At 41.5% G+C, this 22,972-nt stretch overlaps 1 protein-coding gene across 2 annotated transcripts; it reads right to left on the bottom strand.

The window, feature by feature from the left end:
* Positions 1-8,505: 8,505 nt before the first annotated feature.
* ccnl1a (cyclin L1a) lies at positions 8,506-16,687 on the bottom strand. 2 transcript variants are annotated; one of them, XM_014012822.1, is made up of 10 exons: positions 16,288-16,687; positions 16,000-16,074; positions 15,392-15,501; positions 13,391-13,511; positions 13,239-13,303; positions 11,032-11,131; positions 10,810-10,914; positions 10,185-10,435; positions 9,995-10,093; positions 8,506-9,881 (listed from the first exon to the last, which is right to left on the bottom strand). In XM_014012822.1, exons 1-10 carry the CDS (start codon positions 16,525-16,527, stop codon positions 9,425-9,427), a joined length of 1,623 nt encoding a protein of 540 aa, XP_013868276.1. In that variant the 5' UTR covers positions 16,528-16,687; the 3' UTR covers positions 8,506-9,424. The 2 variants fall into 2 exon arrangements, with proteins under 2 accessions (XP_013868276.1, XP_013868277.1); XM_014012823.1 differs by lacking the exons at positions 15,392-15,501; positions 16,000-16,074; positions 16,288-16,687 and adding an exon at positions 14,870-14,999.
* Between the last annotated feature and the right edge of the window lie 6,285 nt (positions 16,688-22,972).

The following is a 22,972-nucleotide window of genomic DNA, read 5'->3' as shown; positions in this document are numbered from 1 at the left end:
AGATAAGATAAGATAAAACTTTATTGATCCCACAGTGGGGAAATTTGCACATTACTGCTGCTTAATACAGGAGAGGCTGAGAAGAATAATGAAAGATAAATGAAAGATAACAAACAAAAACAAAAACAACCCCACAATATACACATGTGATATATAGGAATGTACATATACCAATGGACATATACATAAACACATATGCATATTTACATACATATGTATATGCACCGTAAAGTACAGTACAAAAATGAATGTACGTTTGTGTATGAAGGTGCATGTTAGTGATGGCAGTGTATGTGAATTGTCCAAGTGACTGATAACATCATGATGTGTTATACAGTCTAACTGCAGTTGGAATGAATGACCTACGGAAGCGCTCCGTCCTGCAGCCAGGATGTTTAAGTCTCTGACTGAAGGAGCTGCTCAGCCCCCCCACGGTTTCATGCAGAGGGTGGTGGGGGTTGTCTATGATGGCTGTCAGCTTTGTTAACATCCTCCTCTCACCCACCACCACCACAGGCTCCAGAGGACATCCCAGCACAGAGCTTGACCTCTGTATCAGTTTGTCGATCCTGTTCCTGTCCCTTTCAGTACATCCAGCCCCCCAGCAGACCACTCCATAGAAAATGGCAGATGCTACCACCGTGTCGTAGAATGTTTTTAACAGAGTCCTGCAGACACCGAAGGACTCAGTCTCCTCAGTAGGTGGAGTCGACTCTGRCCCTTCTTATACAGGACGTCTGTGTTTGTAGTCCAGTCCAGCTTGTTGTTGAGGTGAACACCCAGGTATTTGTAAGAGTCCACTGTCTCAATGTCTTTTCCCTGGATGTTCACCAGTGCTGTGGGGGGTGACTTCCTCCTGAGGTCTATGACCATCTCCTTCATCTTGCTGGCATTGATTTGGAGAGTGTTGGTCTCACACCAGCCAACAAAGTCACTGATGACCCCCCCTGTATTCCTCATCATTCCCGTCTGATATGCATCCAATGATGGCCGTATCATCTGAGAACTTCTGAAGGTGGCAGTGGTCCGAGTTGTACCTGAAGTCTGATGTGTACAGACTGAACAGAAAGGGTGAGAGGACCGTGCCCTGTGGTGCCCCCGTGCTGCAGACTACCACATCAGACACACAGTTGCGGAGCCTCACATACTGTGGTCTGTTGGTGAGATGGTCGATGGTCCATGCTGTCAGCTGCCTGTCCACTCCAGCTCCCTCCAGCTTCCCTCTCAGCAGAACAGGCTGGATAGTGTTGAAAGCATTGGAGAAGTCAGAGAACATGACTCTCACAGTGTTTCCTGCTTGCTCTAGGTGAGAGAGAGATCTGTGCTGCAGGTAGATGACAGCGTCCTCCACCTCGATGCCAGGCTGGTAGGCAAACTGCAGGGGGTTCCAGTGCTGGGCTCACCACAGGACAAAGATGGTGCAGAATGAGTCTCTCCATGGTCTTCATCAAGTGAGAAGTCAGAGCCACAGGTCTGTAGTGATTGGGCTCCCTGGGATGTGTGATCTTTGGCACTGGAACCACGCAGGAMGTCTTCCACAGATCAGGGACCCTCTCCAGACTTAGGCTGAGGTTGAAGATTTGCAGGACCACCTGATAGAGCTGGTCTGCACAGTCTCTGAGCAGTCTTGGGCTGATTCCATCCGGTCCTGCTGCCTTCCTGATCTTTGTTTTCCTGAGCTGACTTCTCACCTGATCAGCTGTGAGGTGAATGTGAGGCTGGATTGGAGTGGGAGGTGGGGCTGGTTCTGTTGTGGGTGGGGGTGAGGAGAGTGCAGGAAGCGGAAAGTGGGGGAGCAGCATATGGTGAGGGCTAGTTGGGAGCTGGGGGGTGGGGGAGGTGGTCAATGGGCCAGAGTCAAACCTATTGAAAAACAAATTCAGGTCGTTAGCCCACCCCCAATCTGTAGGCCCTGTGGTTCCTCCATTGTCCCTGAAGTGGCCAGAGATTTTATTCATGTTTCTCCAGACCTCTCGGACTTTGTTTTGTTGGAGCTGCTCCTCCATCTTCTTCCTGAAGCTTTCTTTGCCCCTCCGGATCTTGTATTTGAGCTCCTTCTGCACTCTCCTCAGTTCCTCTTTGTTGCTAGATCTGAAGGCCCTCTTCTTCTCGTTCAGCAGTGCCTTCAGCTCTGGGGTCACCCATGGTTTATTGTTGGAGAAGCACTGTACCTTCTTAGTTGGCACAGTGTTCTCCACACAGAAGGTCATGTAGTCTGTGATGCAGTGAGTCAGGGCATTGATGTCCTCGCCGTGAGGCCTGCAGAGTTCCTGCCAGTCTGTACGTTCAAAACAGTCTCTCAGGGCCTCACTGCAGTCCTCAGACCACAGCCTTATCACCTTCTTGATGGGGGGTTTCCTCTTCACAATGGGAGTGTAGGTAGGGTGGAGAAGGACCAGATTGTGATCTGAGTGACCAAGCAGGGGGAGGGGTGATGAGCTGTAAGCCTCCTTGGTGTTGGCAAACAGCAGATCCAGAGTTTTGTTGTCTCTGGTGTGGCAGTCAACATACTGGGTGTAGTTAGGGAGAGTGGAAGAGGGGGAGGCATGATTGAAGTCCCCAGAGATGATAATCAGGGACTGTGGGTGTGCCGTCTGCACCTAAGAGACAGTGGTGTGAATGTCCTCACGGGCTGCCGTAGCGATGGCCGAGGGAGGGATGTAAACAATTAGCACAATCATGTGAGAACTCATGGGCCAGGTGGTATGGCCGAGCGCTGACCGTTAGCAGTTCAATGTCTTTGGTGCAGCGCTGCTCCTTCACAGTAATGTGTCCAGGGTTACACCATCTCTCATTAACGTACATCACCAGTCCGCCCCCCTTCCTCTTACCGCTCTCCCTCATGCTTCGGTCCGCTCTCACCAGTTGAAAGCCATCCAAACTTACAACAGAGTCCGGTGTCTGATCCATGAGCCAAGTCTCTGTAAACAGCAAAAGGCTACTCTGTTGGTACTCCCACTGCACTCTGGTTATCCCCGTCAGCTCTTCCATCATGTTATTTAAGGACCGTACATTACCCATGAGAACAGATGAAATGCTCGGTTTGTACCTTCTCCTTCTCTCTCTATGCTTCACTCCAGCTCTGCGTCCCMTCCTCCGACGATGTAGTTCCTTTGGGATCTCAGGTCGCTCATGAGGGGGTCCCCTCCAGTTTCTTAGCTCTAACAGTTGGTCCCTGCTGTAAACAATAGAGTTGCTCACAGGATCTCCAAGTGAGGTAGATTAAAAGTCCCAAAAAGAGTAAAAGCAGTGCAACTACTGTAGCAAGACTTTGCAGATCCATGGCGTGTTTGTTAAAAATAAAAGTTAAAAATAAAAACTTAAAACATCAGAAAAACACAAAAAAGTAGGAAGAAAACTGGGAGGTGCAGTAACAGACCGTGGCGCCATCTTGGGAAAAAATTGAATAAAATAAAGATAATGTCATATTTAGGAATGATCATGCGATAAAAACAACCCTTGCAATTTTTTTTTTTCTGTTTTTACTCATCGGTTATGAGAAATTCAGCGTTCTCACAGAATGTAGCTTTGAAACACTGGCAGCAGCTACTGCAGCAGAAACGCTGAGTCATGTTCACTGTTAGATGACTGAACAGAGCCTGCATGCTTTATCTGTGACAAATCAAATGAGTCGAGTTTGGATTCTTGTGTGTGAAGTGACAATTTTTACAATTTTCTAATTTCCAGTCCATCTAATACTCAGCTATAATCCAATGCGCCCCACTGGATCATCTCACCCCTCTTTGTATTTTCAGCCATCGTTGTGCCTCCTAATATTTACACATACTTGTAATAAAGTTGACAATACTCCCTAACTGAAGGTGCTCATTCCCTGCTATGTAATGTTTATCTTTGAGCAAAAGCTTTACGTTGTTTATGCTCACATGAGAAACATGTTAAAGAGAGAGTTCAGATCTGTGAAGTGAGGCTTTGTTTATGAACAGTTAATATCTTACCTGTTGTGGATAGCTCTTTAAGTGCCCTCGGTTTAGAGAAATACAATTTAATTTTGACTAAATTGACAAGCTAACAGCTAATCAGAGCAAGACCAAAGTGTATTCCTGCATCTGAAAACATCCTAAATCTTTGCATTGGTTGATGTGAATAACTTTTTATCGTCATATTTTGGATCACACGGTCGACCCAAAATTCTAGACCACAGTTCTAAGCATTCTCTCATCAATCCAGTCAGGATTAAACTTTTTGTTTTTCAAATTAAGGTCGTTCAAAAAGCTTTCTACTGCAGGTAAGATATTAATTGTGCATAACCTTTCCATCGAACCCTACTTCAGTAGATCCAACTATTTCTTTAACTAACTTTATATGGGGTCATGCATAACATAGCTTTCTGTGAGTAAAACGACACATAGGTAATACTCTCAAATGTTACATATCATCTCTTTTCGATTTTCTGCCAGCCGATGAAAATAAAAATCTGTGTTAGTGAGGATAGATTCCTGAGCTCAGTTAGCTCTCTGGTGTTTAGATGTGATGAGCCGGCCGGGAGTTGGTGAAACCACACGAGCGGTCATGCTGCCGTGTCGGCCCAGTCCCCAAACCTCTGCGCTCGAAACACCCGGCTGTCTGTAACCTACTTTCATCACATCGCACGTTCCCAGTTCTGTAAATAGTTGAGACACTGGAGCATCTGTCAGTCCGTCACTCTGACTGGATGGTTTCAAAAAACACTGTGAAGATGATTGATGGCAGTAATGAAGAACCTGAATGTATAAATCAGTCCCATCAGCCTTCTGTAAAGATGATTTTTTTCCTTTCCTTTTTTGTTCAATTACATTTGGTTTTGATAAAAGGTCAGTATTTATTTATTATATATAACACCTGAATCATGTCTGAAAAAAAAAAAACAAATAATGAATGAAAGATTTTTATAGTTCTTTACATACCTACTGTTTGAATGAACAAATGAATGCTGTATTTTATTGTTTGTTCAACTAATATTTGTTTTCATTTCTCCTGAAAGTTCTGCTAAATAAATCTGTTGCACAATCAGTGAACTTCGAGGCTCCCTTTAACTTTTCGTTTTTCATTTTATTATTTTGCTCACAACACAACAGACAAAACTTTGATGATGGTCGAATCACATCAGGATATTCTGGTAATTAGACATCAGTTTGTTAGGTGAAGTTGAACAAGAACAAGAAGAAGAAGAACAAGAAGTGACTTTGATTCAGTTTGTTGAGGGAATAATGTAGAATTTGGATCATTAAAATCAAGCCCTGTACAATGAAAGAGCCRGATAAATACCCTCCAATACTGGTGAGTTAATACCGTGGGGTGTGAAAGTTTGGGCACCCTTGTTGATTTTCCTGTTTTACCTTTATAAATCATTGATTGTTTGGATTTAAAAAAAACAGTAAAATATATCATATAGGGGACAAACAGTGATATTTGAGAAGTGAAATGAAGTTTATATGATTTACAGAAAGTGTGCAATAATTGGTTAAACAAAATTAGGCAGGTGCATAAATTTGGGCACCATAAAAAAACCTTACCTCAATATTTAGTAGCTCCTCCTTTCACAAAAATAACAGCTCTAAATGCTTCCTATAGCTTCTAATGAGAGTCTGGATTGTGGCTGAAGGTATTTTAGACCAYTCTTCTTTACAAAACATCTCTACTTCATTCAGGTTTGATGGTTTCTGAGAATGGACAGCTCTCTTTAAGTGACACCACAGATTTTCAATAATATTCAGGTCTGGGGACTGAGATGRCCATTCCAGAACGTTGTACTTGTTCCTCTGCATGAAGGCCTTAGTAGATTTTGAGCAGTGTTTAGGGTGGTTGTCTTGTTGGAAGAAGCAGCCCTGGCTTCAGCAGCTTCAGCTTTGTCTCTGATTCCTGGACATTGGTCTCCAGAATCTGCTGATATTGATTGGAATCCATGCATCCCTCAACTTTAACAAGATTCCCAGTCCCTCTACTGGCCACACAGCCCCACAGAATGATGGAACCAGCATCAAATGTTACTGTAGGTAGCAGGTGTTGGAGTGCTGTGTTCTTTTTCCTCCACGCATAATGACCCTTGTTCTGCCCAAATAACTATTTTAGTTTCATCAGTCCACAGYACCTTATTCCAAAATGAAGCTGGCTTGTCCAATTGTGCTTTAGCATATCTCAAGCAGCTCTGTTTGTGATGTGGGCGGAGAAAAGGCTTCCTCTGCATCACTCTCCCATACAGCACCTCCTTGTGTAAAGTGTGCTGAATAGYTGAACGATGCACAGTGACTCCATCAGCAGCAAGATGATGTTGHHGGTCTTTGRTGCTGGTCTGTGGGTTGACTCTGACTGTTCTCAACATCCTTCGCTTCTGTTTATTCCAGATTTTTCTTGGTCTGCCACTTGGAGCCTTGACTTGAACTGTGCCTGTGGTCCTCCAYTTTCTCACAATGTTTCCCACAGACGAGACTGAAAGCTGAAATCTCTGAGATAGCTTTCTGTATCCTTCCCCTAAACCATGATGGTGAACAATCTTTGTTTTCAGCTCATTTGAAAGTTGTTTTGAGACTCCCATGCTGCCACTCTTCAAAGAAGATTTAAATTGGAGAAAAACCTACAATTGCCTCTCTTAAATACCTTTCTCATAATTGGAGTCACCTATGGAGGTCAAGGGTCACTGAACTTACGAAACCAAATTTGAGTTCCAATAATTAGTTCTAAAGGTTTTGAAAACAATAAAATGACAACAGTGGCCATATTTATGCACCTGCCTAATTTTGTTTAACCTGTTATTGCACACTTTCTGTAATTCATATCAACTTAATTTCTTCTCAGATATCACTGTGTTTGTCCCCTATATGATTTATTTAACAGGTATTTTTTTATCCAAACGATCAATGATTTATAAAGGTAAATCAGGAAAATTAACAAGGCTGCCCAAACTTACGCACCCCACTGTATTATTTACCAGGGTCAGCTTACTGGATCAGTCAGAGCTATTTAAACAACAATTAATCATCCCAACACTATTTGGTGAAAGATGCCAAAGGGCCCAGTTCCAGCTGTCACTGGCTGAGAGGATGAGGAAGCCTTTGGACTGAAGGAGGAAGTCAACTGACCTGAGGAAAAGAAAACCAGTTCCCTCCGGGCTCAGGGAGAATGTGAAGACTGGACTCACAAAGATCCCAACCAACCAGCAGATCCACAGCTGGGCTGTTTTCACGAGTCCGTCTGAGAAAAGAAGTTTCACACTTCATCTGAAATGATGTGGGCAGGACTGATTCTCAAAGTGTCATTACGGTCCCATTTCAAACATTTTACAAACCACTTGAACAAAACAACAGATTTCTGGTAAAGGAAAGAAGAGGCGGGCAAAGTTGGACCACCTCAAGTGGAAGATTTAGCAGATGACTCATTGGGATGTAGGCTACTGGAACATTTAGACTGAAGTAATGACTGTGTGACCAAATGTTTTAAGAGCTGTTAGCAATTACTTTTATATAATCAGATTCCAAATAAACATTTTAATTTAAAAAATATCTCTTTGGACATTTGGCTTTTTAAGTACGGTTAGATTTCCTATTAGTTTTTTGGTTAATACTAATAACGAATTATTTTGATTATATCCTAATGTTTTATTGTCCAGTAATATGTGTGTGTTTCCCTGTTTGACGTGCGGCATCAGTGTTTATTAGTATAACTGAATCCCAGATTATCACTTTTCTGTCAGTCACAAGTGAATCCAAACATTAAAGACATCTGGTGTTAATTTTGATCTGCAGATGTTGATCAAATTTTTGTGTTCTGAAACTTTCATTGAAATCTGGCTCGAGATATTGTGCTAACAGACAATGGAGACTCAAAGTTAATGGCAAAGTTATAAAATCAGATCTATGATCAGTTAGAGCTCAGAGTATGTGTTGGGGATTACTTTCATCTACCAACAGAACAAATTTCAGCAAAAATGTCTAGATTTATAGAGAGGAAGCTAAATGTTGGTGCTGTAGAAGTTGAGTCATCCTTACTCCGTGTTAACAGATCTCACAAAATTGCACGAGTTATTAAAAAATTATTTATAGACAATTACAAGGTTTCACAAAATTTACATTTGTTTAATTCTCTGGGGTGAAGGGCAGACCTTTATTTACATTTGTTCACGAAATCAGTTACAGGCTTTTTCTGAAATGTTTTCTTTACAGCTCTGTTTATAGCACAGAACAAGCTAAATTTATTTTTAGATCAAGGCCAAGTTAGGTTGTGTGTAAATCTTGAATCTTACTTCACTTATTCTGTCTAATCTCAATTTTTCAAAATAGTCAGATCTAAACATTTGAAAAGATGGCCACTTCTAATAGAGCCAACAGCACCCTCTGGTGGAAGAAGAAATTTCTTTTAACTTTGGTATCTGCTAACTTGCACATTTGGCAGAATGGGTACAGTCATGAATTGTAACAAAACCAATCATTAGAATAAATAAATCCAACCTAAATCTGCAATCACTGCAGGTGGTGTTCTCTCTTCACCAGGTCATTCAAATAACAGTTCAGCAACGGCTTCAACTTATTTATTAATGAATAAAAATTGGACATGAAGACGTGCAGAATAAAAACCATCGTAACAAATTTACAACTCTAAAATATATTTGTATTACATTTGCTTTTCCTGCTGGAAAATGGCAAAAAAAAAAAAAAAAAAAAACAAAGAGAACCACTCATTAAAACATAAACCTGTCAAATAGGGAAAAAAAGGAACAAAAAAGAAAAACTACCTGTCAGCCTCTTAATGTGCAAACATATTGATCTTTCCTGAACAGTTTTTTTTTTACATTTCCTTATTTAGATCATTCCACTGAACAATTTGCTTTTATAAATCAAAGCATTCACATGTTGTCAGTGGTCCTCAATCCTTTACATTGTAAATAAGTTTGTAACTTTACAGAGAAAACCAGAAACACAGTAGGCCAGATGTGGGTCCTCCAGCCTGGGGCTGATGTTACTCTGCTGCCACCCTCCTTATTAGGAATAGACTCAATTTTAACAGTAAATATAACTGATCACTTTAACAAGCCATAATGAAGTGCTGCTAAAGACAGAAAGTTCAACACAAATTTAAATATTTTTAGAAGTTGCGTGTACGAGTCTGGTAAATTAAGGAGTTCTAATTGTCTTCACTGGGTGAAATAAATGCTATTAGTTTAATAAATTTGGGTTCAAAATCATATTTAAGTGTTTTAATGGACATATTTGGGAAACAAATGAAAAGCTGAAAATACAAACTAAGCAGGAGTGGTAGATGTAACATAGCCCTCCAAAGAAAAACCAAGTGTGGCGTGTTCTCTCTGTCCTGGGCTGAAGATTTCTGATGAACGTTGGTATCTCCATGATTCAGAGAACACACCGGACTTGATTTTAATCTGTGCAAACTGAAACTTGACCATCATCAGCCCCAGGACTGGTCTGCTCGTGTCTCAGCGCCGGTGGCGACTGTGTCCTGAGTGTCCACTGCTGCCGTGGTGTTTACTCTTGTGGCTGCGCTCCCTGTCGTAGGACCGGGACCTCTCCCTGTCCCTCCTGTCCCGGTGTCCTCCTCCTCGCTCGTGCTTGTGTTTCTTTGAAGAGATATCGTAGGAGCTGCGCTCTCTGTCCCTCTCCCGGTCCCTCTCTCTGTCCCTGTCTCGGTCCACTTTGACAGGAGTGCGGGACCGTGAGCGAGAGCGCTTCCTCTTGTGACCAGAGCCCCCGCCCCCGCTGTTACTGTGGCGTCCGCTCAGCTTTGAGTCGCTGTTGCTGTGGTGGGTGGCCTTGGCCTTGAGGTGGGGGAGGAGGGGCGAAGGTGGATGTCGTCGCGGCGAGGGGCTGCGGCTGTGAGAACGCGAGCGTGATCGCGAGCTGTACGTTCCTGAGCGGCTGCGTCTGCTGTTGTAACTGTGAGCACACAAAAAAAAACATCAACTGTTAAACAACAACAAATATGACAAATACTGGTTTGCAGAACCTCAGTGATCAACCAACACATTAACATCTACACACAAACTTACTGTCTGTGAGGGGAGCGGGATCTCGATCGTGACCGCGTTCTTGAACGAGAACCACTTCCACTTCTACTGTTCCTCCCAATCTTCACCTCCTTTCTCAAGCTGCAAAGTGAAAATAATGAAAAAAACATGTTTATTGTGAGAATGAACTGAAGATTTGGCACATTTTATTGAACACACATTAGTTTCTTACCCGTTATGTGGACTCTTGACCTGAGTGCGGTTTTCTGGCTCCTTCTTCACCAGTTTGATGGCCTGCTGATTGGGGCTCTTCTCTTCCACCTTCACTACATTGGGGGAGCAGGGTTTGGAGGCAGGAGAGAAGCCACCCAGACAGGACAGTGCAGGGGTACCGTCAGGGTTCAGACCTTTGGCCTTTAGCTTCGCATCTGCCAAGAACACTTTCCGTCGCTCCACTTCCTTCTCTAACTGCTCATAGTTAGGCTGGAAGAAAAATAAAACATTTGAGCAAACTTGTCTTTTTCAAGTGAACACAAGCATATAATCACTGTCTGATGAAAAAATAAATTCTGACAAAGTTGCTCCACCTTAAATCTATCAACCAACATTTCATTAAATGTCCTAAAGCAATCAAAAATACAAATTACAGACAGCTTCTTACAGTGCCTGTTTCTGCAATAAACTTGCTTTAGGACACAGAAGTGCTTGTCAATCACAGAACAGTCCAGCTGAGTGACACAATATAACAAATGTTCTGTCAAACTCCCCTGAGGGGAAAGAGTTTCCATTATGGTTAGAACGATACATAAATTACATTATAATCTTGGTATATCCGTGCTGAAACTCAAAGTGTTTACCTTCTTTCTGGTGTAGAGTTTGAGTGTAGTGATGCAGATTTCCTTAATCTCCTCTTCACTGGCTCCAAACAGCAGGTACCAATGAGGTCTGGTTGGAAGAGGTAGCTGGAAAAGACGAGCACACAAGGTTAGAACTTCTGAAGGGACAACAGATTGTGTCCTGTAATAAGATTTGATGTTGAAGTGAACAAAAGCATGACTCAAAATCATTTTTCTTATTACCTGCAGAGCACGGGCAGCGAGGAATATGCAGGCACAGGCGATGGTTTCGGCTTGGAACCTCACAAACACGTTCGTGCTCAAGCTATCATTCATGTAGTTCCTATGAAGACAAACAAAATAGGAAAAAAACATAGCATCGTCGCTACACAAACCAAACTGTCAACACTTTTAAATCAGACCAAATCATAACCTGCAACATTTACTTCTAATAAGGGGAATTTATAGATAATAAATATCATTAGAGGCTTCATATCAGAAAGCTTCTGAAATGATTTATTAAAGCTATGCAATAATTTAGTTTAACTTTGTCCATTTCTCTCTGGGGCATCCATAGGAGTGCTGTATGTCACATAAAGCATGAAGACAACAATGGGATTGTTTTGGAAAACAATGATATTCAAACTTATTGCAAAAACACCCAATAATGGCTCAGACAAACATGCCATGTAAGGTGGTGGCCATGCAAAAAAAAAAAAAAAAAAAAAAGTCAAACCTTCTACAAAGCTGGGTTCCCTTTCAGATTTTAAGACCTGAAAGAACCAAGAGGCACAACATGTACGCAACATGCAAGACCTACAACTTTAAAACTCGGGGCAYGGTGACACTCAAATGATGTAAAACTGGTCTAATAAGGTCTGAGAAACAAGACAGACCAAGAACCATGTAGAAAAAAGATTTAGGCTTCATAATAACCACGTTTGCCTAAATGTTTTCAAGCAATGAAATGAAACAAATCRACAMATCACTGAACTTGAGTTTTTGTTTCACCTTGTGGTGGTGACTCTTCAAAATGGGAGCGGGTGATAAGCTTTGCCTCAATACTTAGGCTTAGTAAAATCCCAGTGCTACAAGACTATCAAAGGTTGTCGAGAACAAAGACTGATGCAAAAAGTACGTGGGAGATGTTGACAAGACAAAACAGCCTGGGTTGGGAATGGGGTAGACAGGTGGAGAAGACCATCTATGCTTCTAAGAAACATAGAAGTCCGTGAAGACGAAAGTGTTTGATAAAAAGAAACAAAATGATAACCCCTTGGTAAAATAACACTAATCCCACTTGAGTCAAATCATGCTACAAAGCTTTGAGTATTCCTTTTTAACAATGGTGTTGTGTGTCCATTTCCATCCTACAGATTTTGTAATGGTTCAGGTATGTTTTCTACAAATGGTAAAACTGCAGATGCTACATTTAACCAAACTGATCTTCGATAATTTACATAAAACTTTAAATGAGACTATAATTAAAACACATGGCGGTTTGAGACTGATTGCTGCGAAGGAAAGGCAGGTCCTCGGAGCCAAAATCTGAGACCAGGAACAGCCTGTAAGACAGACATGTCTGGACACCATGTCAGTTTGGGACAAGACAGTATCCTACTGGTAAATCAAAGAAAGGCAGATAAACTGTCCAAAAAAGGAAAAGAATGTTCTGGCTAAGTTTACTTCATTGCTAAATGTAAGTAAACTAAAATCAAACATGTATCTATCTATTGCTACTTAGAACAAAACAAATGATAATCTTTGTAGCAAGACCGAAAAATACAAATCCTTTTGGACACCCAAGAGAAAACAAGATGATGCTGGCTGTTGGGAAAGGCTCGCCCGCCCCCTCCAGTGAATCTTGTCATTGGGAATGGCTGCCAGGAGAGGGGCAGCCAACCATTAGGGGGAGCTTCCTGAGGTCATGTGGTTGGAGGAGGCAGAGTTCAGAGGTTCTTTATGTGACTTACCAGCATGGACTACCCTTTAATCAAAGAGTAGAGAGAAAGGACAAAGTTAAGCCAAGTTCTACGGGTACCGCAGTATAAACAGACTTTATATGTAAGGGCAGACAAGGGAGTGAAACAAGTAGCAGGCTTGCAATACAAGAAATTGCTCCATCCTAATATTCAAATAAATTAATGAAGACAAACAGTTAAAATAAAAAGGAAGGACTGAATTGGAGTAAAAGAATGTCGCTGTCAGACCTGGGCAAAATGACTGTTGAATGGGTTTCAAATTTGCACTAACAGGAGCGATTGAATACCATTTGACTGACAAGTCTTGTATCCTACAGTTCCTGCCAGACATAAGTGCATTTCATAAAGTCAACCTCTTGAAACGTGTTCAACTCCATCTTAAAGCCCAGGTCTGGAGGCACTTCTTGAAGGTATGACAAGAAGCTGCTGTAGGAAATCTGTGAAAAACTATGCAAAACAAAAACTTACCAGGCAGTCTGGACCAGTGTCTGGTTCTTTTCACATTCCAGGAATTGGAGGTACATAACGATGATCTGGAATCAAACATTTTTTATATGTTAAGAATTGAAAAACCCGCCAAAAGTATTCCTCTCTGATCTACAAAAATGTCTTTAACTCACCTTGTGTGGATGCTTGACGTGCACACAGAAGCCCAGCTCCTTCAAGACTCGTCGTTCTGCTTTGATGACTTGGTTTTTGGTATTTATGTAGTTCTGATCAAGTATCAATGGATTTGGAGCCCTATTTTATAAAGAGATAAGAAATGTTTCCCCTTTTCATCTTAAAACTGAAAAGAAAGTGCCCCTTTGAATTCCTGTACGTTTGTCTTTTTTCCCAGTTTCAACCAACTTAAAGCAACAAGTTACACTGTATGCATGCCTGACAGTGTGTTGGGGTTTGCTGACTCCTGTGGTTTCAGTGCAAGCTTGAAGGACCTGTAGACGAACCCTGACCTAATTGACCCAATTCAAAGCTTCAACAGAAATATCAGCTCAGATCATCTAAGGCATGGGTGTCAAAGTCCAGTCCTTGAGGGCCGCCATCCTGCATGTTTTAGAGGTTTTTCTACTCCAACACACCTGACTTTGATCGCTGGGTGATTAACAGGCTTCTGCCCAATTTGAAGAGTTAATTCAATCACTGAATGAGGTGAGTTGGAGCCAGAAAACATCTAAAACATGCAGGATAGCAGCCCTTGAGGGCTGGAGTTTGACACTCCTGATAAGGCTTTGTTTAAAAAAATAAATAAAAATAAAAAAATACACCAATCCTCAAAATGGAACCAGAATCTCATGAAAACTGAAGAAAAGCTACTGCTGTACTCCACTACAAATACATAACGCCACAAATTAGTGTGTTTATCTAGAAAATAGAAAGTTACTAATGTATTCAAACTACATAGTAAACTAAACCTTACTAAACCTGGTAAGTTAGGTAAAACATCTGAAAAGTAACACTTCTTATTTGACTGCATGGGTTTTAAACCTATTTTACAACCAAATAGATGCCTGTCTCTGTAATTTGTCACATCASACAACAATTAAACTTAATTCAGACATTTTAGCATCAAGACTTATTTAAGTAGTAAAAAGGTACTATTTAGTGCCAACAAAAGCTAAATTTAATATAAAAAAATATGAAGTTGTGATGTCTAAAAGTCAAGCCAATTGTCATGCTTCAAATTACAAGCTTTAAAAAATATTCTACCCTATATCTAAAACAAATCTACATTAAAATCAACCCTGATAAATATGTCAGAATCATTTCCAACACATTTATAAACATGATAGTTTACAGCAAAAACAAAAACACGAGAAAGCAGCACAGCATGCACTGGCCCTAAACAAAAAATATAACTCAAATCCTAAACAACCAAAGAAAAATTTCACCAACAAAGATATTTCTGTGAAGGCTATGGGCAATAGTTGATGAATGAAGCTTTGCTTTTGATGCACAAATCAAAATGCATGGAGAGAAGCAGTCAGAGAAGAAGACTACATTACCCCACGGTCCGCAGATATACGGACAGATACCCAAAGCTTAAGACTGAACCACAGGAGTCCTCAAGGAGCCCCACGGGCCAAGGACCTTCGGCCAACCTGTCATCCCCGATCCCAGTGCCCTGCGGTGGCTCAGACCCACAGGAGTCTCCCGCAGGAGGGGGCGGGGCCTTGGGGGACGACAGAGACCCCCCTCGCATCATGGTTGTCATGCCGACTGCTTCATCTTACGTACCATTCCACATCACCCAGGCTTTGGTAAATGTAGCTGGTCGCTGTTAGTTGGTTGCAAGGGGAAAAAAGAAGCCAAGTTAATGCCAAGATCTGAAACACTGACATAAAGACATGAGGCACACAGAATAGGTATGCCTCATCTTTTTACTATGCCATCAATTGTTCTTTTTAAGTTTGTCAATGTCATGTCAAGGCTAATGTTTAATGTAGACAATTACACTTTTCAATCTATCAATGAAGCTGGAATTGAAAAGTTTTAAAATGGTTTAGAGCRCATGGATAAACAGAAGGGCACTTTCACGTCAAAACAGACCAGCAAACAAACATTTTTACAACAAATACATCTTAAATTAATACACAGGGTTCAGAGGAAATAACACTACTTACTTTTTGCCTCTAATCTGCCTCAAGTGATGAAAAACGTTGATGACATCTCTTATTCGTCGTGGTGCTTCTTCAATCTTGGAGGCTAAGTTGATACAAGCCATAGCGACAATCTGAAAACGACAACAACAAAAGCACAAAGTTTGAAGAAACAGGAAAACATAGATAAACGCAGCAAAGTCATAAATATGTAAGAACATCGAGACGCTTGCTTTAAAAAGTAGCTTGTGGAATAATACTAGTGTATAGTACAATAATACAACAATACATGCAAAAAAATCTTCCCTTTAAGTTGTGACATTAAAAACAAATTCAATAAATATGGTTTTAAAGTAAAATTAAACACCAGTTCTATATTTAGCTTATGTTTCTGTGTTTGTCGAGTTTACATYATTTCTTTAAAAATGTGAGCCAAACACAATTTATTGTACTAAACAGAAATTGTGATGTAATCAAATTGATGAATTCAATAAGCTCGGTCAGTGTGAATTCATTCGAAAAATGTTAAAATGAGCTTTGAAACAATATGGCTGCCAGGCCGGAACGTCATTCATACGTTGTGCTGTCATCGGCGGCAGCTAGCGCCGGTGTTCACACTCGAACAAACTTACCTCAAAACTGTGCTTGACGAAGGATTTGGAGTAGAAGAACCGATGGAAAAGAACCTGCCCAGTTGCCATTGCGACCTGTCAAACAGAGCACATGGCGAAATGTTAAAAAAACGCAGCTCTTACGTAAAGCGGCCTAACACCTCGCACAATGAACCGCCGCCATTTTGACTCCACCACGCCAACATCGGCAAACTGCTAATTAGGCCAAAGTCAAGCACTTCCTGCTCGGTMCACTGCCAAAAAGGTAAACAGCCATCGACATACATAGTCAAAGACCTCAAAACTTACCTGGGGCAAACGGAGAAGAATACCCGCCGACTGAATRATCTCACATCCAAGGATACGGAGGTCGGTTTCTGTGTTCAGGTCGAGGCCGTCGAGCATAGACGGTGTCGGAGACAACCTTTCCTCCGGTATCAGCGAGTTGTCTATCGTAAGGTACACTTCAGAGTAAACTTTGTCGCCAATGAGAATACCATCGTTGGTAGCGGAGGCATTAGAAGAGACAGACATAGGACCTGCGGCCATGTTCGGCAGACACACAACACCAGCAGCTACAGCTCCGGCAACCTCGTCCTGAACGACGGCGGAGCAGGGAGCGACGGTGACAAAGCACGTTACGTCACCGCCTTATGGTGGAGACGCAAACGTATGTGCACATCCGCGATGGTAAAATAGTTTCGCAACATTACAGCTTACGTTTTTTGTGTTTTTGCTTTGCTTAATTAATAAAATATTTCGCGATTTGTTCGTTTATTCCTTGTTTTAATTTCTCATTGGTCCAAAAGATATAAAGGTGAAAAAAAATCTGAGGAACGCTTTGTGGCAAGTCTCGTGACATGATCTCCTGAGGCTGCGAGTTCCAGCCCAGCTTGTGCTAAAAGGCCCACGGCGTAAAACAATCGCTCAACCTTTCATGCGAGTTCGTTTGTGCCCACATCTGCAGAAGGAGCAGCCGAGAGACAAGACAACATTTCCTCACTGTCCCTTTAGGCAACACGAGGGAACAACTCACCCACAAATAGTTTCTATTACGTATTTTACCGGAAAGTACGGACTTCTCACTGCTTTCTCCGGAACATATCCATCCGCCAATTTAAAAAAAGTTACATAAATAAAAACGAATTAGTGCTAATAAAAGCTGAATAAATAAAAATAACYAACAATCATGGTAACGATTGAAGTAAGTTTATTAGAAAACTAATTTCCAAGCAGTTTGTTACAACAAAATCTACATATAATTTAAAATGTGCTGTATCTGTTAACTAAATAACTACATGGATACTGAAATTTAAACAGCAGATAATGGTTTAAATTGTGTGTGTGTGTTTTATTTTCAGAATTTTGATTTGTCAGACATGAACACGGCTCAGAGAACACCGCGTTCAGTGACAGCTGAACATCTAGCAAATTACGACCAATTTGACTAAAAGCTTTGCAGCAAATAAAATGTCCAGCAGATGGCAGCAGAACACTGTGGGACAACAGGGCGAGACAAACGAGTCATTGGATGTCYTGAGGGCTGAGGTCAATGACTTATTTCAATCAGGAGTCACAACTAATACAACATAATTGAACTAATCAATATGAACACTTAGTTATATTAATTACAACGATTGTTGTGCTGTTGATTTACTTGTATGAAGCACAAAACTGTAAAAAAAAAAACCACCATCACTAATTTCTTCATAGACTAATGGATATCAGATTTTCTTGTAATCTTGTTTAATATTTTTTTCTCCTTCCTGAAGGTTTTACTAGGTTTAAACTTTGGATATTCATTTCTTGTCCAGTTCTTGCACATGATGACAGAATATGTGGAGTAGGTTTAAAAATACATAGGGCACAAAATCTGTATCATGGTGCATATCTTTGAAATAAAACGTGKAAATTATATACCAAAACGTGTGGGTTGAACAAGCATGGTGTGCTTTGACTTCTGGCAATCGTATGTCACACAWTRTAGACAATTTATTTTKAAAACAGCAATAAAATAAACAAAAAATGGCAATCAATGCTATAGGGAAGAACAGTTTTGTAAACAGAAGAATTCATTTTTCTCCAATGTACATAAGTAGTAAACAGCCAACAATAAAAAGGACATTAAACGGGACATGGGCAAAATCCACTTTTGAGACTAGAAACTCCTCTATCAAACTGGAATAGACTGGTCTGGAGGCTGGAGAAGGGTGRGGTTTTAAGTGCCTTGTTTGGATTTAAAGAGACAGCTTCAAAATGAGTTGATCTGAGACACACCTCAGAAAAGGGGTGAAAGAGGGGCTTGCGGACTTACAATAGAGASGAATTCAGATCAAAGCATCACAGTTCCACTTTATAAACCCCACTGACTGATTTAAAAGCATTAAAAAAAACAAGTTACATGATTGGAAACTTTAAGTCACAGACAGCCTTTATTTTTATGATCCAGCCCTTTCTGTTTGCTGAAAGACACTTTCAGTAATGTCCATCTGTGTCATTTTAACTTAAAAGTGTCAGGAAATTCTACCAACCTATTTGTRAATTCAGCCACAAAGCAGGATTGGACCTTTTTTGTTCAGATTCATAAAAAAGAAATATGAAAACAAATGGTATATCTTGTCTTTTTGCCCACCCGAAAGGTCTAAAATGTTCAAAATTTTCCAAACAAGCTCTTTTGTTGCTTATATACAATTATTCATGGCAATCTACTCATTGTTGTCTTCTTTCACTCAGTGTATTTCACTGCAGCAGAAATTACGATGAAGCCCTRAGGAGTTTTAGAGGTAATTTCCGCCTGAAAATACACAGCAAAATAAATCAAGAATAGCTCCACAGTTATAAGGTCTAAACGCTAACTCTTKGTACCTCTGTAAAGGTAAGATCTTAAAGATAATTTCTTAAGTGAAACTACTATTTCAACTCTTACTGTGCCTGAGTTATTTGTGATTAAAGAAAATTTGTAATTTTTTTAACCTTGCTTAAATTTTTTTTAAATCAACAGTGCAAAACACAATGAAAATTCATGTGAAAACCCAGGAATGCCCTTAGATTTTATACATCTTGAGAAAAATTGTAGCAAAGTAGGACTGAATAAAAGTTGAAGTATATTCATTTCACAAAGGTTTTAGTGAGCAATGTGCCAGGCAGAAATTGCATTTTGACATACTTTAGCCAAATGTACACAAAACTGTGCCAAATGTCTTTTTTTTAACTTTATAAAAGAGAATCTGGTCTAATAAAAGTGTTGATTTCTATTGTAGGACTCATTCTGCAAATGACATAGCCTTTTCTTTTTACATTTACACTGTGCATTATCAGAATCTACCATTGTGCACACGACGAAAACACTGAAATGAAAAAAAATGAGATGAATTGTATCCTTTTTGCTCCATTTAGTGGAATATTATTTTTTTAAATAAATGTTTATGACAAAACTTTGTCAATAATTGTGTCAAGATATATCCCTGAATGTGTGAGAGCTTCATCTTTTCAAAGATACCAAAGGGAGGGGTATGGAACCAAAACTTGCACAGTAACAGATGCGGAGAACTTCCTGACACTGAAATGGTCCGCGACGGTTCAAGTAACTTACAAATGTTTATATAGCTCTAAAATCATAAATATTTATCCAAGAATAATTTGGTTACTCATTTTAAGAACATTAAAGACACATTTTGTGACGGACTTAGGAAAATTTGGGAAAAATAAGTTTTACACCTATTTTAGCAAACAACAATGCAATGACGCCATCTGCTGGCCCTGCACAGGGCCCATAGGGTRGAACAGTGCAGACAGAGCACACCCAAACCTCCAYAGATTCATTTTTACTGTAATTTAACTCCAACACTTCTTTTCAAAAAMTACAAGTGAAGAGATGTTTTCACATGGCAAATCTCCTGCATGAAACGTAAACGTATAAAGATCCACATGTGCGCCCAGCAGAGTCTCCTGCAGCTCACAGGTTAAAAAGTTTTAAGATCTGAAATATAGGTTTTGTGCAGCAACTGTTAGTCTGAGGCTTAGTTTTCAGACTGCATTTTTGTCTGCCTCTCCTAAACTTGATTGCAACAAGTGAGAGATGGGGTACCGTGGTGACCATGCACTCTACATTTTGAAGGGTTYCTAAATACACCATCCGTCCGTTTTCTTCCTCTTATCTGGGGTCGGGTCRCGGGGGCAGCAGCCTAAGCAGAGAAACCCAGACTTCCCTCTCCCCAGCCACTTGGGCCAGCTCATCTGGGGGAATCCAAAGGTGTTCCCAGGCCAGAGAAACATAGTCCCTCCAGTGTGTCCTTGGTCTTCCTCTGGGTCTCCTCCCAGTGGGACGTGCCCGGAACACCCCACCAGGGAGGCGTCCAGGAGGCATCATAACCAGATGCCTGAGCCACCTCAACTGGCTCCTCTCGACGTGGAGGAGCAGCGGCTCTACTCTGAGTCCCTGCTGGATGACTGAGCTTCTCACCCTATCTCTAAGGGAGAGCTCAGACACCCTGCAGAGGAAACYCATTTCGGCCGCTTGTATCCGCAATCTCTTTCTTTCGGTCATTACCCAAAGCTCGTGATCATAGATGAGGGAATGCAGACCGACCGATAAATCACCACAACAGACCGGTACAGCACCCACATCACTGCAGACACAGCACCAATCCGCCTGTCGATCTCCCGCTCCATTTTTCCCTCATTCGTGAACAAGACCCCGAGATACTTAAACTCCTCCACTTGGGGCAGGACCTCCTCCTCGACCCGGAGAAGGCACCCTATTGTTTTCCGGCTCAAGATCATGGTCTTGGATTTGGAGGCACTGATCCTCTTTCCGGCTGCTTCACACAGGGCTGTGAACAGCTCAGTAAGAGCTGGAGRTCACGATCTGATGAAGCCAATAGGGCCACATTGTCAGCAAAAATCAGAGATGTGCTCCCAAGGTCAACAAAAAGGATCCCCTCAACACCTCGGCTGCGCCCAGAAATTCTGTCCATAAAAGTTATGAACAGAATTGGTGACAAAGGGCAACTTGGCTGAGTCCAACTCTCACTGGAAATGAGTCCTACTTACTACCGGCAATGTGGACCAAGCTCTGGCACCGGTCATACAGGGACCTAACAGCCTGTATCTACGGGCCTGGCACCCCATACTCCTGGAGTACCCCCCACAGGAGTCTAAGTTGTGTGATTTCTAAATACACACAAGCCAAAATTGGAGTTTTGAAAAGCGATTTATTTCAGTTTTGCTCAGCGTTCCCTCTGGAGCCAGTTGAACTTTCAGTAAGTAAATATCTGTTTCTTTCTGTGCAGGCAACTCAAATGAAGGCATCATGGGTTGTGTTTAGATCACAGGGTGCACAGACAGCTCGCAGATGGAGGAAATGAGGAGATCAGTAGGAGTTCAGAAGTATATTATTGTCTCTGGATACACTAACAGTTGGATCTGGCCATGCCAGGGTATTTACTCTAAAGCTACTGTAAGCAATATCTGCAATCACGCACACAGCAGTCTGAACGCGACACAAAAGAGACGTGTTCTGTCCACTGACATAGACTTAATGGCTCAGTTTGGGTTTTGCACCACATAAAGTAGCAGACTGGCTTGTCCTTGTCATTAACCAACACCTCCAACCAGCACTTACGCAGTTACCACGACAACAAGAACACTAAGCATTCTTCCCCCGGTTGCCCGGGTGATGCTAATTATAGGGTGTGGGAGGTCTCGTAGGACGGCAGAATTCCAAAACGACCGTAACGACGCAGGAGAGAGGCGTTCAGGGACACCCAATGACGAGCAAGGGCTTACTTATACACACACGCCGGTCCCTGGAGTGTGTGTGTGTGTGTTTACAAGCAGCTAGCGCAGATTCCCCGGGGACACGTGTGCATGCCTGCCCCACTATGATAATTACTGTGGTGAGATCACAAACCCTGTGTGTGTGTGTGCGTGGCATGCATTCTTGTGCAGATGGATGTTTGCGCGCGCTGACATTTTTTGACGGTGACTAGAGACTAGATCGGAGCGTTTAAGAGGGGATCAAGCCGTCATTTATGTCAACTTTATGGCCATTATGCACGCATCCAGATGTGGAGGGAGCTTTGAGGAGTTTTATCTCTTTAGAGCAGATCTCTCTCACATGTATGCCTCCCTTTACTGTTTCACAAACACACACATACACACACAAACCAGGAAGGACAGCAAGTCAAGGGCTACAAAGCAAGRGCACAAGCAAAGGAAAAGTGCCCAGTGAAAGAGCAGAAGGGGGGGAGTATAAGAAAGAGGGCTGACTGGATCAAAAATAAAGTAAAAGCATAGAGATAGCTGAGGAAAAGAGGCTGAGGGGGGAAAAAAAAGATAGTTTGCAGCAGCGGGGTCAGAGGGGGATGAATGCCAAAAGAAGGCCGAAGAGATTAAAAGAATATTGACACAGAAAGAGAGCGATTCATGTGTGTGCCAGAGAGAGAGAGAGAGAGAGAGAGAGAGAGAGAGAGAGAGAGAGAGAGTGAGAGAGAGAGAGAGAGGTGGGTGTTTGTGTTTGGAAAGAGAGGGAAAGTGTGTGCGGTCAGAGGGAAAACTGTAGCAGGAGAAGGGGGAGGCGGAACACCTCTGTCTGGCACTAGAAAAGACACTCTGTATTGTTTGGCACTTGATGGAGGGAGGAAGGAGAACAAGGGTTAAAAGAGAAGGTCAAAGGTCAGAGTGAGAGCAGCTGTTTAAAGGTCAACATGTGTCCAGAGAAGACCCTCACTGTGGCAGACGTTTTTCACTCGCCTGTGACATAAATAACCTTCAAATGTAAAAAAGTTAAAGAAAACATTGCGTGTATTTAAGAAACTTGGCACAACACAAAGTTTTACTCATTTTGTTGCATAAAAACAAAATGTCAGGATGAAACAGGAAGTGACATCAAAGGGAAACTCTTAATGAAAAAGAACTCCTTGTTCTTTAATTCATGTATGGTTTGTTCTTTGTTTTTTTCCGTTTCAAAACAAAACAAGAAAAATTAATAATC

Source organism: Austrofundulus limnaeus, unplaced genomic scaffold (assembly GCF_001266775.1).
Source record: "Austrofundulus limnaeus strain Quisiro unplaced genomic scaffold, Austrofundulus_limnaeus-1.0 Scaffold95, whole genome shotgun sequence".
NCBI lineage: Eukaryota > Metazoa > Chordata > Actinopteri > Cyprinodontiformes > Rivulidae > Austrofundulus > Austrofundulus limnaeus.
This window is presented reverse-complemented; position numbering and strand designations above follow the sequence as displayed.